Source organism: Eufriesea mexicana, unplaced genomic scaffold (assembly GCF_001483705.2).
Source record: "Eufriesea mexicana isolate 0111107269 unplaced genomic scaffold, ASM148370v2 scaffold2501, whole genome shotgun sequence".
NCBI lineage: Eukaryota > Metazoa > Arthropoda > Insecta > Hymenoptera > Apidae > Eufriesea > Eufriesea mexicana.
This window is the reverse complement of record NW_016910581.1, coordinates 172,410-189,276: the sequence shown is the minus strand read 5'-3', so window position 1 is coordinate 189,276 and position 16,867 is coordinate 172,410. Positions and strand designations below refer to the sequence as shown.

Below are 16,867 nucleotides of genomic sequence, written 5' to 3'. Positions count from 1 at the left end.
ATTTTTAATCAGAGAAATATGTTCCGATCGATACATTGTGATGGACGGTACAGATTATAGATTGCATGTATAATTTTTGTTGATGCTCCGACATAGTCTGGAAAGATCTGTACGTTTAAATTAAAGACACTTCTACCATGATGATTCGTGAAAAAACAGCTGCGTTTCATTGTTATTATTTCTGACGATTGTAGCAGTCTGGTGTAATTTACCGAAGGACACTTACGATTACAGGCTGTGCTATACCATGGGAAAAACATCTTGAATACGATTTAAACTAGAATCGTTTTGACCTTTTCCTCTGTAATCACTTGCAATATAAGGTACTCACACGCTTGCTCGTTCTATTCTGTAAAAGATATGAGAGATCTATTAAGAAATTACGTAAATACAAGTAACCTTGTGGTATAATGCGAGCGTTAGTTTTCTAAGAAATATAGTGTTATAAATATCACGTTACACCATATTCACATTAACGTGTGCACAAAAAGTAGGATTACGTTGGAAAACTAATTTTTTAGTCAAAATAATTGATCTATTTACTTCAGAAGGTATTTACGTGTAAGAAGAAAGGTTTTTATTTCGACAATATGGAAAAAATAATTGAAAATGAGCATTACGAAGTGAAAAATGAATAATAACGACAATGACACGTAAGATTGGTTCATCGAAGGAAGAGGAATTGATTCGTCTGAGAATATTGCGCCTCGCGTGTAGAGAAATCCGTGTCATGATACATAAACGTTCGTCGTTAATCATATATTTTTAGTTACGTCCAGAGAATGCGTTTCATCGAGATACGATGACTTTCTATCGCGCTAATGCAGAATCACACATGTAAGAATTATGTACAAAAGATTATACGAATTTCAATTGTAAATGTTACGATCTATCTGATTTTCCAAATATCCAAACTGTCAAATTATCATCATTTCCATAGGCATAGGTTGCAACCTTTGTTTATTTTTTTTTAATTTTCAATTTATGAAAATTCAATAAATATTAAAAAATATGTTGCAACGAAATACGATTTAACGATCTTTCGAGTGAATGCACAGAAGAGATAAAAAGATAATTTGATGGCGTTTGCCAAAGAAGCGTTCTTTTGCGATTAGATGAAAAATTGGGAAGAAGGACAATTTTTATTTACGTAAGTAAGTATGTATGAATGCTTCGCGTTATATAAAACTATTCATTGCTTTATATAACCAATAGGTACATACCGTTTATGAATCTTGTATAGGAAAATCGGATTTTATAAGCAACGCGTTACTCGCGGCTTACCTGTGCAGTATGCATAGAATGTCAATGCATTCGGCATTTTTCTTGCGCATAACAGAACCCTTTACCTGAGACGTATTATTAGACACGTATATTATATCGGCAGGAAACGAATCCTTAAATTAACGATCCCTAGTATTTCGTCTTTAGTATTTCGCGAGAAATAGAGAAAACTGTAAAAAAAATGTAACTTGTTTCGATAAAACGAATCTTTCTATAAATTATATAATAGAAAATACAAATTCGTAACTAAACAGGGCAAAAGATATTACGTATATTATAGTTTACACGAATGAGACAACATTTTTATATAGATAAATCTTTCTTCACTGCATTACATTATATCGATTAGAGGAACGGAAAGCTTAAAAGAAACGGTATTATGTTAAACGTAATTTTACATTTTATGGTTTTTTCAATTTCCTTTCACTTTCAAGTTATGTTATGCAGTAATTTATTAGTAATTTATTAAAAATTTCGCAATTACATAATTTATTAATAATTAATTAAAAATTTGACAGTTTTAACTTTTCACTTTTATTATATTTCTAATTTCCTTAATTATGTACATACATATACGTTGATCGATCAAACTCGATACGTATTAATTCTCATTTCTTATCCTAATTTCACATTTCTTCATATAAATTATACATAGGTATATGTGAGCAATATGAGAAATTTTTGTTCGAATGTAACTTGCATAGGTTTCCGTTCGAATTTTAAGGATGTACAAGATGTAGAAAGTTATCAAAATGCCAGTTTCTTTTTCATCCTCGCATTTTAATCGAAAGCAAGCGGACTCGAACAAGAGCAAGGATGTTAAACACGCTGTGCCTTCTTCTCGCCGAAGCGAGAATAGTAATAGTATATTACGCGTATAGCAAATTCGTGCAGAATAAAGGACTTATTGTAAAAATGCAAGAATAATGCATAGAATGTGCGCTCGGCAGCTTATTTTTAAACTTTGATGATAAATCGCAATTATTCGAGAGCAAGAATAAATATAATTATGGATAGTGGTAAACTAGGGAAATTTCCGCCTAACTTTCAAGATAAAAAGGAACTTGCTAATTTTTTACTTTTAATGTAATCCTTCATTTTAGTCAAAATCGTGCGTTTTATAGAAAAACTGATATTTTTCGAAAACTGTGAGTGATAAAGAAAATTCGTTTGTGAATTCGTATTCAGAAATATAAGTTCTACGAGAGTTTCCTAATGGATATTACAGATTAAAATTTGTGTTGTACAGTGTTATTATAGCGAAAATTATTCTTACGTAGCATGAATATTCGTAAATCCCGTTCATGGGACATCGATCTCGTTTATGGACAGATCAATTGTAGATTTAACTAGGCAAATTACATTAATCAAAGTAATTAATATAGCGTATCCTAAATTTTTCTTTAATGTGTAATGTATAGGGTAAAAAATCAAGAAGAATATAATTTTGAAATTAAAATCTAGTTTTATCAGACAAGGAAGAATAAGAAAAGATATCGTATTAATATACGCCAACCTTCCGACATTTCCTTCGGAAAAGTTATTCTGTGCCTGTAAATTTATGAAATAGTGATGCAGGAAAATCAAGTAGTTAATGAATGGTGAATGATGATGAAAGAGAAATGAAAAGGAACAAGAAAGTAAAAACCTAATTAATCAGAGACGATTCGTAATATGACGAAACAAAAGAATCGATCGTGTGCCACGAAGTAGCAAAAATATTGGAAGAAAAAAGATGAAAATTCTAAACGATACAAGGTGAAAAAGACTTGGAAACATGGCGAAATTAGTACAAGATTAGCCAGAAAGCGAAGACTTAAAGTTATTAGATTAATCTGCTCAGAGTTTGGACTTTTGTATTCAATTGAAGAATAACTTATAGTAATATTCGAAGAATAAGTTATACCCATCGTATAATTCCGGTCGTTTATAAGTTTTCTATAATTTTACGAGTATTCGCGCACAGCGTAATCAGGCCTCTGGATAAAATGCTAACAGACTTAGTAAGCATACATAGGTGCAAAACTGACGACGAGTACATTATGTACAAATTATGATAATGGACAATAAGAAATGTAAATGAGAAGTTAAGCCTTGATAAGCTACATTTATTATTGCTGTCTTCCATGTGTAGTTTAATTATTATTTGCGTTAGAATGCTGTAGTTTCGAGGCATATCGACACGTTTACAAATATGTATAGAGAGCGTTGAATTTTGCTTTTCGCTATCTTTCAAATTTACTATAACGAATCGTACGTCGTGATAATTGTACGATGTGTGATATATGCGATATTTTATTAAAATGTCAATTTTCAAAATATTTTTTTCTTCGTTTAACTTCTATTACAGTACAAATTAAATTAGTTGCTGCACCAACTTATCAATTGGTACGTATACCGATTCATCTCGAAGGAGCGAATCTTCCATCGACGTATATTTTGGATCACATACACTTCCACTGGCCTGCCGAGCACACCATGGATGGCAAGCGTGACGTATTAGAATTACATTTCGTCCATTACAACAATCAGTATAAGAATGCGAGTATAGCATCGCAGCATAAAAATGGCGTTGCAGTTGTTGCCACTTTATTCGAGGTACGTTTATTATAAAATGTATAAAAGTCTTTTCATAACTGCTATTATTTCTCCACAATCCACTAATTTATTCTGCTCGATCATTACGTATATTACATAGCGTTTTGAAATATTACGTTCGATTAATGTATAACGATATCGTATATCGTTACGCAAAGGGAAATTTGACATAAATCAGGAAGTATCTTATCGAAATAATCATTTACTGCTAGATCCTCGGAGTGCAGTTGAGAATTATTAATTATTTCGAAACATTTCAACGCCTGCTTCCGAGCCATGATACTGAAAGATTATTTCAAGATACGGTATGCTGCAGAGTAAAGCTAATTGCAATAATAAAACTAATTGCAATACTAGTGATACGATAATAGTAATATCACGTGTTGCATCGACTAATCTTTTAACCGTAGCATCCTTGCAAATTGTTACAGATTTAACGTCATATAAATATTCCAAGAAATATCTTTCATATAAAATTCACGAAAGTCGAGCTACTGATAAAAATAGCGCAATAACGACAACAAAACTATTAAAAAAAATTGCCGATTCACTGTGTCGTTTATCTATTTGTGAAGCGTAAATTATTATTCGTCTTCCGTCCTTTCGTATCCTTATGGCAATCTTTTTTAAGCAAAGATCTTTTTTAAGCATAACTCGTGTTGTCTAGTGTCTGGAACTCGGGACAAGTTGCAAAACATTTCGATTGGGTCGTGAAGATTCGTAGGCAATTATTAAACTAATGCCATACTACACGATGTACTCTGTGTTGCTGAAAAGAAGTCATCGTGTTAACATAGGCGTAAGATGTCCGTGAAAGAAATATTATCTCAGAATTAACTTAGAATGAATTGGAAGCACTACTACGCCAGGCAATAAACGAAACATCATATGATTGGAAAGGATTTTGTAAACACGTAGAAACACTGGAACACGAATATTGGACGAACGATGGAATAATAGAAGACGCAACTGAAGATCGAAAATTGGAAATACAAAGCAGTGAGTCGGATAAGAAATTAGATGGCAATAGCTCAAAGATTTATAAAGTAAAGAAGTACAAAAGTAATAATAATTAACATCATTTATGAAAATTGATTCGAAATTTAAGATGTATTTTTTATGATAAATTAATTATAGAATTGCATCATACTAAATAACCGTTTAAATAAATCATACGATACAACATCAATATAAAAAATATGTGTATAGTACAGCACATTTGCTGTATAGTACAATGAAAAGTTAATCGAGATGGTAATTAGTAATTAGTAATTATTAATTGCAAATAATCATGTGTTCATCAGAGGAATCTGAAGTTAATATACTTTTATGATGAGTCTACGCTCTTGCATCTATTTGTTGCGTCTGTCTCACTTTGTCTCGTTGCTTCGTTCCCTTTACTCTACTTCTGCCATGACGTTAGAATGGTTGGGTTGGTGGGGATTCGGTCCTACAAGTTTCTCAGGTGACTTCTTTTCAGCCACGCATAGTACATACATATGTTTGATTAAACTTTGGGGTTGATCAACCATTATTTTGTACATAATATTTAACTTTAACCTAAGCGATTAAAATGTAGATATAACATTTATATAAAGTAAAATGAGCAGAATGCTACGGTGTTAGGTGTCAGGATTTATTGTTCCATATTGTGTAAGCATATTGAAAAGAAAGATATATAGTTTTGCATAGAAAAAGCATCAATGACATCGAAACTGGAGAAACAATTTTCTTTAGCTTTGTATAAATCCATTAAATTAATGTAACTTTGTCTCAAAGAGATTTTTCGTACGATCATAAATTATAACAATGTTAGCTATTGTTACCGTACAAATATGAAAGAGGCTTGAATTTTGGGATTCAAGTTCTTAAAAGTGTTATATATATTTAAGTTGAATATTGATACTAAACTTGAGTTTAATATACATTTAAAATAACTGGTGCTAAATAAACATCATCTCCATGATAGGTATTTAGTATGTCAGATTGAAAAAAAACTAATATTGTAGGGATATGTTCCGATTGGCAATATACGGAATAAAAAGGAAGTTGTTGATTCCAATATATATTTTATTTACGAGCTAAAGAGACTTAAAAGTAAAGTTATAAGCTAAAAGATTAAACTAGACGCACAATCCACACTCTCACTCTTCCAACTATCGCCGACTCGACTCTCTTTCAAACGAAGTTTGAAAGAACTAACTACTCTCACCGACGGGACTGTCATTTAAACCTTGCACTCAGTCTTCTTTCATACTCGAACTTTCTTCCTCGATCACGCAGTTCCCATAGCCTCGCTCTTGGTGGGCCACGTACCCTAAACATTCAGGCGCCTTTCGCTCTTCGCTTGCATTCCATACAGTCATAAATATCCCATTCATCCGATCCTTGCACGCGGTCACTCGTCCTTCCACCCGCACTTCAGACATCCTCTAAACATTCACTCCGAACCCTAGATTACTGTCTATTATCCATCGCCAGCTAGACGGGTCCAAGGGTTCCTATCGCACTGACTCCCAACCTACTATTCCTACAATATATTTACGGAATTAAATAAAATAAATCAAATTTATTATTTGCTTGTAAAACCTGGCATTACATAATATGAAAAATGATTATTGTCATCGATCTTCGAGCCCTTGTTAAATTGAAATTGTTTCGTACCAGAGGGGTCGTGTTTATAGCGCAACTCTTATTTTAATACTTTTATTTTAGATAATTCTAAAATCTTCATTATTTTGTATTACGACGGTAACACCGAAGACGTGCGTCGGCAGCCTTCCAACGGATTAAGCCACACATCTAAATGCAAACACAGGAAATTTATAACTACCAGATCCGACAAATTGGACCCACGTGCGACAGACCCATCGAAATGACGAACAAACACCTACTTATAAATCACATCATTGATTACCGAAAAGCAACTTCCTCGTCAGTTTCCCACTCCTCAGCCAAAACTCCTTCTGGCACACCCACGTCCAATGAAAAAACTCTACTTTTCCTCCACTAATATTTCCTCTTAACCAATTGAAACAAACTCGAAAAAACACGGAACAGAACGCGTCGAGATATTACCGAAATTGAAAAACAGAAATCAATACGTATTCGACATCTATCACCGAAATATCTTATAAATATCGTAATACGTGTGTCCCAAACGATACTCCGATAACGTTTCGCATTTAACTATGTACTGTTTATAAATAAATAATCACAATACTAGTCACAAATAAATAATTTATTTCAAATTACACTCGCGATCCGAAAAATGATTAAACTAATCACGCAACATTAAGTTGGCGCGCGATGCGTTCATGACGATTCGAGAAATCCAATTGATTTGCAACATAAATAATGACTAGAATTATTCATCGTTAACAGCGTGTAGTGTACAAGTTTAGGAAAAAATAATGACAGTACGATCACGGTAATTTATTATAAATTATCTGTGCGAATCGATAAAAGGAATCGATATTAAAGATTTTGTATTAAAGATTTTACATTACTTGGATTAAATCTTGGATTAAAGATCATACATTACTGAAGATCTTGGATTAAGATAGTGTATAACGATATAGCTCTTAAAGGAACTAATAAATTCCCTAAATATATTTGAAAATAAAAGATCTTTCACATAAAATTTCTTCAATGTAAATACTTAATTTAATTTAATTAATATCGATTAATGAATTAATGTATGATCTACCTAATCGTATGGCTGTTGTATTTAGAAGTACAATGGTCAATAATATAACACGTCTTATATAAGTAAAAAAATTCCGAGAGTTTCTAATAAAGTTTACAGAATGCAAGTATAAAAGAGTTTAGGGATAATTTGGATAAACGAATTTGGTGGGTACATAATACAAATGTATCTATATTTATTATGTAGTAATATCAAAATAAATGAACAGACAAAATCCTAACGATTATAATTTCCTGTGTACAAAAAGAGGTTCGCTTCTTTTTGTATTACTACATAATAAATATAGACGTATTTACAATATATATCCATCAAATTCTATTTTCCAAATCATCCCTAAACTTTTTTACGAGACGAAACATTTTCTGATATGTGATGTACGATTTTAGATATATGACGTACGATGTACGATATATATATATATATATATATATATTAATTTCGGAAGATGAAAGCAAAATTAACACTCGTTTCCGGCATCCGACATATATATGTCGGTATATACAATTACGTTCCTATTTCGATGAAAATCGACAACCTTGCTAAAAACAGTCGCACATTTCAGTAATTGCAGAAAAATAAAGTATTTGAAATACGTGATTTTTCCTGGTTTACTACTAGTACTAGTGATTAAATATAAAACAAAACAATAATTTGTTATCGATAAATGATTTTTAGGTAATAGTAATATAAATATATCAAGTTATTGTAATATAAATATATTATATAATAGCTATACCTTCATCAGTGAAATGTATAAAATATGATTGCAGTTAAATAAGGAAAATAATTCGGAAATAATGCCAATTTTGGAGAGGATGAGACCCTTGTCGAATAACACCGGAGCTAATGTAACGTCCATAACGACCAAGATTATTCCTCGCTTCTTTTTACCAAAGGATCATACGACGTATTACCATTACGATGGATCTTTAACTACTCCAGGATGCCAAGAAACTGTAATGTGGTATATCCTTGATGAAAAACTTTTGATATCAGATATGCAGGTAAATTTATTGTCCATTTTCAGAACTTTCTTTTAACATATATACCCGATAGTAATATTTAATAGTTATTTAACCCCATAACGACCGAGCCCGTATTAACACGGTTTCAATTTTGTATAAAATTTCCTTTATATCACGTTAATTTATCCATCGACTTTAGGCAAAACCGTGTATATTTGAATTTTTTATAATTTTAATCATGATACGTTATTGAATATCATAATCGCTTATTAAATCGATTATAAAAAAAGTCAAAATGTTTCGCCCGATTTTTGTGAAATAATTTAGTTCTCAAGGGGTTAATATGAAACGTTAATTTAATACACATAGACGTAAATACATACTTGGTAAGTACATAGACGTAAGTGTATACCAAAGAAGCAACTTTCAATCGCTATTTATTTTAATAGATAAATGTGAATGGCAAGAGAAAGGAGATAATAATTGTTGTTGTATAATGGTGCATGAAATATCAAAATGAAGCAACCCTATACGTTCATTTACATGATTTCTTTTATGCGATTAAAGAATATAATTATCATTGCGATAAAAGTTTCCATTTCGATATAACAAAAAGATCATTGAAACCAAAGGATGTAATAACACACATTATTCTTCGAGACGTTTAAAAAAAGAGAGTAAAGAATATTAAATTGAGCTCGTTGCGGAGCCGATATTATTTTATTAACTGCTTAAATCTTACTCGCCGATTTTTATTTCTACTTTTAAATTTAATTTTTAATAAAAAAGAATCATGATTCATTCATTTCTGTTTTAAACGCTAATTTTTTAAAATTTCGTTAATCACGTTCTTTTATCTACTGTTATTTTGTTCAATGTCGTATAGATTACAAAAGAATACTATGTCGACTTTGGGAGAGATACATAGTATCTAACGTATTGTAAGAATGACTTTGGCTTTTTAAATTCAAGGTCAAGCTAATCGTTAGGAGTATATAAAACCTCAGGAAGTACAACACAGATGTTGTAGTGAAAAATTATATAAACCTAACCCAAACTGTAGAGATTAATTAAGACAATTTTATATGGGCAATATTTATATTTCGAAGACAAATATACAGTGAATAGTCAACCTTATCTTTTCATTATTGCTCGAGAGTCTTTAATACCATAATTTTGATATATATATATATATTTTAATTTTTTTTAATTTTTATATTATCTTTGTAAATGTGGTACCGATGCATCGTTGAGATTCTTCGGATTAAAATAACTCCAAGCACGATATAAATTACACTAATCTTAATTATAGTAATTAACTTGATTAACTAGATGCATAATAATACGTAATAATATATCAAAATAGATCTATGCGATGTTTCTACTCGTTTATTCGGAAAGATCCCAGTATTCGTGTGTCCGTACTATTTTTAACAAGTTAAGATAAAAATTACTGAATGCTCTTTGTATTACAATTATCTCTTTTCTTTTTGTTTTATTTCCTCTCCCCCCTCTCTCTCTATCTATCTAATCTATCTATCTATCTATCTATCTATCTCTCTTTCTTTTCTTGTCAACTGTATTAGCTTTCGCTAAGCTTAAAACTAGTGGCGGGAGAAGGGTGGTAAAATGGTCCATTACAATTTTACCGAGCATTACTGTATAATTCAATGTACATAGTAGGTTTCATATTAGAATTATCAAGTTAGTCAAAATAATTGATTTTAGACCTTTTGGAGTTATTAAAAGTATGCATTTGCTTTTAAAAAAGCTAATTTTGATTTTATCGACATAATAATGTGTAGGAAACACAAACATCCTAAAAAGGTCGGAAATACAAACATGATTATGTAGGGGAAAGTCGGACAATACCGACATCAATAAGTTTTAGCGTTATATCTTAACACAGAGTTGGTGAAATATAAATTTCAGAATAGAAAATAAACGAAAAATGCTCAAAATATTGCAAAATATTACAAAATAGTTTTTGTCATTTCTCATATAATTGATTTATTATACGCATGTGTCTCGATCAAAATTGGCAACATTTTGAGCATCTTTTACATTAAACGTTATTGAATCAATCTCACGAAAAGTATTACACGCGTATTTGTTTTTAGCTACGCTAACTGAAATTTAAGGGGGGAAATCACCTTCCAAGAGATAACTCAGCAACGGTAAGAGATACCAAAAAATTGTATTTTTTATTCCAAACACAACGTTATGTATATACGGATTGTTGCTTCCGTCGTCTGCTTTTAATCGGGCTCGATACGTTTCGACAAGTACAGTTTCGAATTATTATAAATTAACTATAACAAATAGAATATACATAAGGGTCTATCTTATCCTATACGCGTTGACACGTATATTTCATTTCAGCCATTTTATTTAATCTAAAGTATAATATCTTAAAAATATTAAATATATATATATATCTTTCTATATGCAATTTCGTAAAAAATCAGTACTGTGTGGGCATCACCCCCACGGGGATATATGAGGTCTTGTGATTCGTATGGTGCTCCCGGTTTGTATCCTGATGATCGTCTTGCTATGATAGCTAGCAGGTAGAAAGGACGCAAGGAAGGGATACGTTTCGTCCCTGGGCCTGTTAGTGGTAAGGCTTTCTATCAGACCCCGCATTATGGGCATACGGGGGATACTTAGGCAGGATAGGAACTTGTATTTATGGAAGTCAAAGGGTTTACCAAGGTCTTGCGAAGAACCTCGAACCTCCGTTTTCCATCTAGCGGTACAACTGATTTTTTCAAACTTTTGGCGTCATTCTTCGGACCGAAAATTTCTCGAAACTTGAATATTGTAAACATGCATATACGTAAATAAAATATCTTTCAGATAATATCACGAAAATGTTGTTTTTTCGTCTAGATAAATATTATCTCGCCTTATCTCGGTGGAATAACATTTTGTCTTTTTTTTTACAGGACTAAAAATATTTGTTGTAAATTTAAAACTTTCCAAGATATAATGATACGCCGAGCATAACATTTACACTACAAATATTTTCTTCATTTATCATTTATTACATACTCCATAAATAAGTGGGGCGAGCTCTTGTTATTAGAATCCATTGCATATTCATACGAGATGTCTAGGATTCACAGCATCCGTCATTATTGTCGAATTATTTAGAAGTATAATTCGAATAAAAATGGTGCACGTTAATCCTATAAACGTTATAACTCTATTTTCTGCTGGCTTCGATGCATGGAAGCGATTCAAAACGTTCAACGCCTATTAACGGTGCAGAAGATTTAATTATAAGAAGCATCAAAGATACTCCTTTTATTGCTGAGAAATGTCTCTCAAAATGGATGGGATAGCCGTTGAAACGGAAATCTAATTTTTTGTTATCTCTTATCGTTTTCGAATTCTCTTGGAACTTATACGTAAGACTTGAGTTAGCGCAGCTAAAAGAAAAAATACGTATATAACATTTTTGGCTATTTTTTAAGCTTATCAAGTTTCATCCAAATTGGAGATGGACCGTTCGCGGCATCTCCTTATCAGTAAATATTGGATTTTGGACCCGTATTGCTTTATAATCTTTTATTTAGTCTTACATTCTCTTTCTAGTGGTTGAGTTAAATTTCATACATTATCGCTAAAAAGTTCAAAGTAATCTTCAAATCTTGATAAAAAAGCAATTTAGAAAAAAATGAATCAAATCAGTCTGCCTCATTTCATATCCTACAACTTGTTTGAAACATTTTTCTGTAGAAAAAAACAGTTTTCGTATAATTTAAGTGGCTGATCTTCGTAGACCGCTCTGTATAATACATTCGCATGTTTTGTGGCCCATAGATGTCACATATTTATAATAAAAATGTATTATAAATATTCTATATACCGCTAAATTATTTTCTAATTTCGCTCATGTAATCTTGAACTTGTTATATACGATATGGGCAGATGTTATTTAAAATAAAATAACAAATAATCATTCTCGATATTTAGATTATCTAAAATACTTTATTATTTTTATTTTTTAAATAACCTAACTAAAAAAACTAATTTCATTTCTCCTTTAGTCCGAATAAAGTATTTTGGAATAATTTTTTGTTTCGATCACTTTAATGATATAAACTAACGAATAATTCGATGTAAAGGAGAATTAATTATACAAAAATATTTAAAAGATAAATCGTATTTCCTTTCAAAATTATTCTCGCTTCAGAATTCATCGGAAAAATATCCATAGATATATTCTGCGATACATCTACCATTGTAGCAAATAAGAAGAATTTCTCCACAGAAGCAGGTGATAGCAGTATTATAATCTGGAAAATCTTCCTTTATATTTGCATAATCTTGTGGCAAGTATGCCAAATAAGTATATTTCCGTACAGTTATCGCTCAAGTATTTTAATACCTACAAAAGTAAAACGATAGTAAGTATAAGTTTTATATTTCTCACTGGTATGAACTGTAAAAGCATGTAATTTATCACGATATAAACATTCTGGAAAAAACATCACCTTAATTAATGCCGAAGATTTCATATCGCTTTTTGATAGAACAGTTGGGTAAGAAAAGCACATATGGTTTTTTAACATTTTTTATCCCCATATTGAGTACAATATAATTTCCTGGTGAGGATTAATTTCCTAGACTATTTGTTTAAGGATTTTCACCGATTCCACAACTATAAATCATCTGTGAAAATCATAACGCAACAGTTTGTGTTTTCTTTTGAACACCCTGTACATTTTTTGTTGCAATTTTCATTTCTTTGCCTTCAAGATTATGCGAAGGTCATAGTATGCTAGGTCGTTGAATTCTTCTAGGTGCGTGCTACGATACTATTAAGTCAAAAATATAAAGTGCTATTTAAAAAACACCAAACATATATTATAATAAAGAGTAATACAAAGCACAACATGATATGAAACTGAGATTTGATAATTTTCTATAGAAAGAAATATTTTATCCAGGTTTTCGTTAGTACATAGATAAAATAACTCGTAGTATATCAAACATCATGACACAAATGTTTAAGCAGGTTTTTATTAGAATTATCATTATTCGTGGTATATAAATTATTATAAAACTTTTTTTTAATACTATGTGGCTTGCATTTTGTACCATTGTACAATTATAAAACAGCCGTCATAAACGGAAAGTAACCGCGTATATAAACATACATTTACCACATGATTTTAGTTTTAGCAGCAAATTGTCAATGAAAGCATTCGGTACATTTCGAAATCTAGAAAAATGATCATGCGGTCAATGTGCTGCGCTATAATGATGCGTACTATCAGAATTTTAAAAACATGCAATACTTAATTATTTAATCAAGTACTAATCTCTTACTCTGTAGATTATTCTGTATATTAGTAAATAATAAAATGACAATATCAGGCACGAATTAAAAATATACCTATCTTTCTTTGTCATATCTGCAAAAGGTATAACGTATTTTTTAGTGTGTTGCAGAATTTTAGCAATTAGTTTATTAGTACTTTGAGTTGAAGAAGATTGAAGAATATAAATTTTTAGTTATTCTTTATAAATTATTCTTGTAAATAAGCGTGAAAATTTGTTGTGTTTGGAATATATCACGACATCGTGTCTTTGAAACTTCCTAAGTGATAACTATCGAAGAGTGCTATGTAGAAATAATCCATTTGTAACAATGAGAAGACGTACGATGACGAGTTTAGACCCATGATTATTTATTATAAGAAGAATAAATTAATAAGAATCATTTACAATAAATATAAATGTCCCAAAAGAGAGTAATTCTACGATCCCGTTAGAATATAAAAACTTGGTTCCCGCCGTTAAGGAAGAATTTACAATTGATAAATTAAATATGAAAAACAAGAGTCAAATTCCACATATAACATCTGCAAAATGACACATATAATGTATGCAAAAAGCTCGAAAAATGTAACCGTATTTAGAAAAGAAAGTATTGGTACTGTGTATGTCGATTTCTAGATCATCGATAATCTCGTTTAATAAAACAAAGGTTAATTCTGTTCATTCAAAAATCCTAGACATTGAATTTCACGGGGTCTCAATAATGTACGATATTTAATAAATTTTTTGATAACGTATTATAACATTATATATAATACGACGCGTCACTGGCTTGTCTTTTTATCTTGTAATGTAAACTTTCAACTCTCTGTCGTTGTTCCTCTGATGACATGTGATTATCTTCTAACTTTCCACACTTTAGCTGATGCATTACTGATTGTCAAATATGTTTTTATCGCTTTTCGAAATGTTGAATCATCGTTTTGTTGATCACGAAACGTGTTGTCATGTTCAACATTTCCAGCAACTTTGCCTTAGTTACAGAGATATTTGCAAAAAACTTTAATTAAACTTACTTAGATTGCTGGTACACATCATTCTCGTATAGAGTTAATTGTAATCGCAATTCTTATATGACTTGATATAAATTTCAATCACTGTTGACAATTATTGTTAACAACGATAAAAAAGAAACATTAAGATGTTATAAGTTGAGTTATGGAATACATTGGTATTCCATTATTGTGAGGCCGTTAATGCTAGAGTAAAATAATAATTAATTATTTCTATAGGAATACAATTATGTGTGAATAGTTTCAACTAGAATATAGTTCTTGTCTTACAAACAGACATCCCCTCCTTTAACTCACAATTTCGTTATATTCTATTATATTTCACTATACGTCCAGACGTGAGTAAATACATAATCTTTAATATCAAAAGTATGCAAGATTTATTCGTAATATCAAATATAATTAGAATGAACGTGTGCAAATTTTTAATCGAACAATATTCTTGGTAGGATAAGTCGCATGAAGTGTACAAAGGAGATAACATTCGATCATGACAGATTAAAGTTTAAATGTTACAACGCAGTTTATATGTAGAATTATAACAAAAACGCATAAAAAAGCAATGTATGTTAAAAATTGATGCATTTCATAATACTTATTTTTAAAATATACACATATCAATTCTAAATATTTGTTGGTATAACATTTATCATATAATGCTTCTACTATCATGACAGACATTCCTAATACTGGAATTGTCTGTCGATATGCTGTGAGATTAAATACCAATATCGATCTTTGACATCGGGGGCTACTATAGCGGTAATACTTGTATTTACGTAGATATCTATGCATGTGTACAAGATATAGGCGAGTAACACATACAGGGTATATGAAAATTAATTGTCATGGCCATTGCAACATGATTGTGTACCTTCGGATTGGTGAAGATCCGTAAAAAAAAAGTAACTGCAAAATTGTCCTTATACATGATTTTCGAGGTTAAATTTTTTTTCACCGCACCGTATTTTACTTGTAATAAGAAGAAAATGTTCGACAAGAACCATAAGTTGTAAACGGACCGTTCTCTCAAAAAATGAAACACAAATTATAACTTATTCGTTCTTAAATGCTAATGGGTCTAAGTTAAGATGAAGCATATCACCTGCTAGACTTTTGACGTCTACCGCTAGTCTGAGAATTCGTTGCGACAATTATCTACTAGAGGGAACCGAGCGAGGTTAAAAACGGTCTCGTAAACCCCATTTTCAGATATCTTAACAATTCGTAAACAATGAAGATTACAAAATAACAATAGATGCTATGTAAAAGTATGATTATAATCTTACAGCTGGTTGCATTCTATTTATTCATTTTCTTTCATTGCAGTTGAATATCGTGAAGAACATTGGAACAATAAATGGTACTTTGGGATACAATTATAGGCCAATTCAGACACTTGGAGAAAGGAAAGTTTATCACCATCTGACTGGATATTCTATTGCGATTACTCATTCGTACAATTTACTCTATGTATGTTTTAGTTTGTTCTTAAGTACATTGTTGTATTTAAAATAATATAAATTAATTTTATATAGAGAATCTAATTTGATAGAATGTGATCAACATACTGATAATGTAAGTACCCTATAATGTTCTATTCATTAATTTAAGAAATTTTGTCATATATCACTGATATATACCATGTAATATTCATCGCAATAATATATCTTTATAACACGTTAAATGATTGTATATAAAAAAGATACATATATACAAGTATGAACACAGGTTCAGTGTTAAGAGCTCCATAATATAACAAATTGTCATATTTACTAACAAGAATAAATTTTAATATGAAATATAACACTTATCTAGTCCAGTTCAAAATATGATCGCACATTTAATTCTATTTTTCTGAATTAATCTTAACATATACTCGAGTTTTCATATCAAACTCTTCACTATTGAATAATGAATTACAATAAGAAATATCAATAATAAAC

At 30.7% G+C, this 16,867-nt stretch overlaps 1 protein-coding gene across 2 annotated transcripts in view; it reads left to right on the top strand.

Annotated features, from left to right (window-relative positions):
- Positions 1–16,617, top strand: part of LOC108550047 (carbonic anhydrase 1) — a 46,376-nt gene extending 29,759 nt beyond the window's left edge. For both annotated transcript variants that reach the window (XM_017903645.1, XM_017903646.1), the window contains exons 4-6: positions 3,635–3,882; positions 8,362–8,595; positions 16,251–16,617. In XM_017903645.1, coding sequence (XP_017759134.1) covers positions 3,635–3,882; positions 8,362–8,595; positions 16,251–16,439 — 671 coding nt within the window. In that variant the 3' untranslated portion in view covers positions 16,440–16,617. The remainder of the gene's footprint in view (positions 1–3,634; positions 3,883–8,361; positions 8,596–16,250) is intronic.
- The last annotated feature ends 250 nt before the right edge of the window (positions 16,618–16,867 follow it).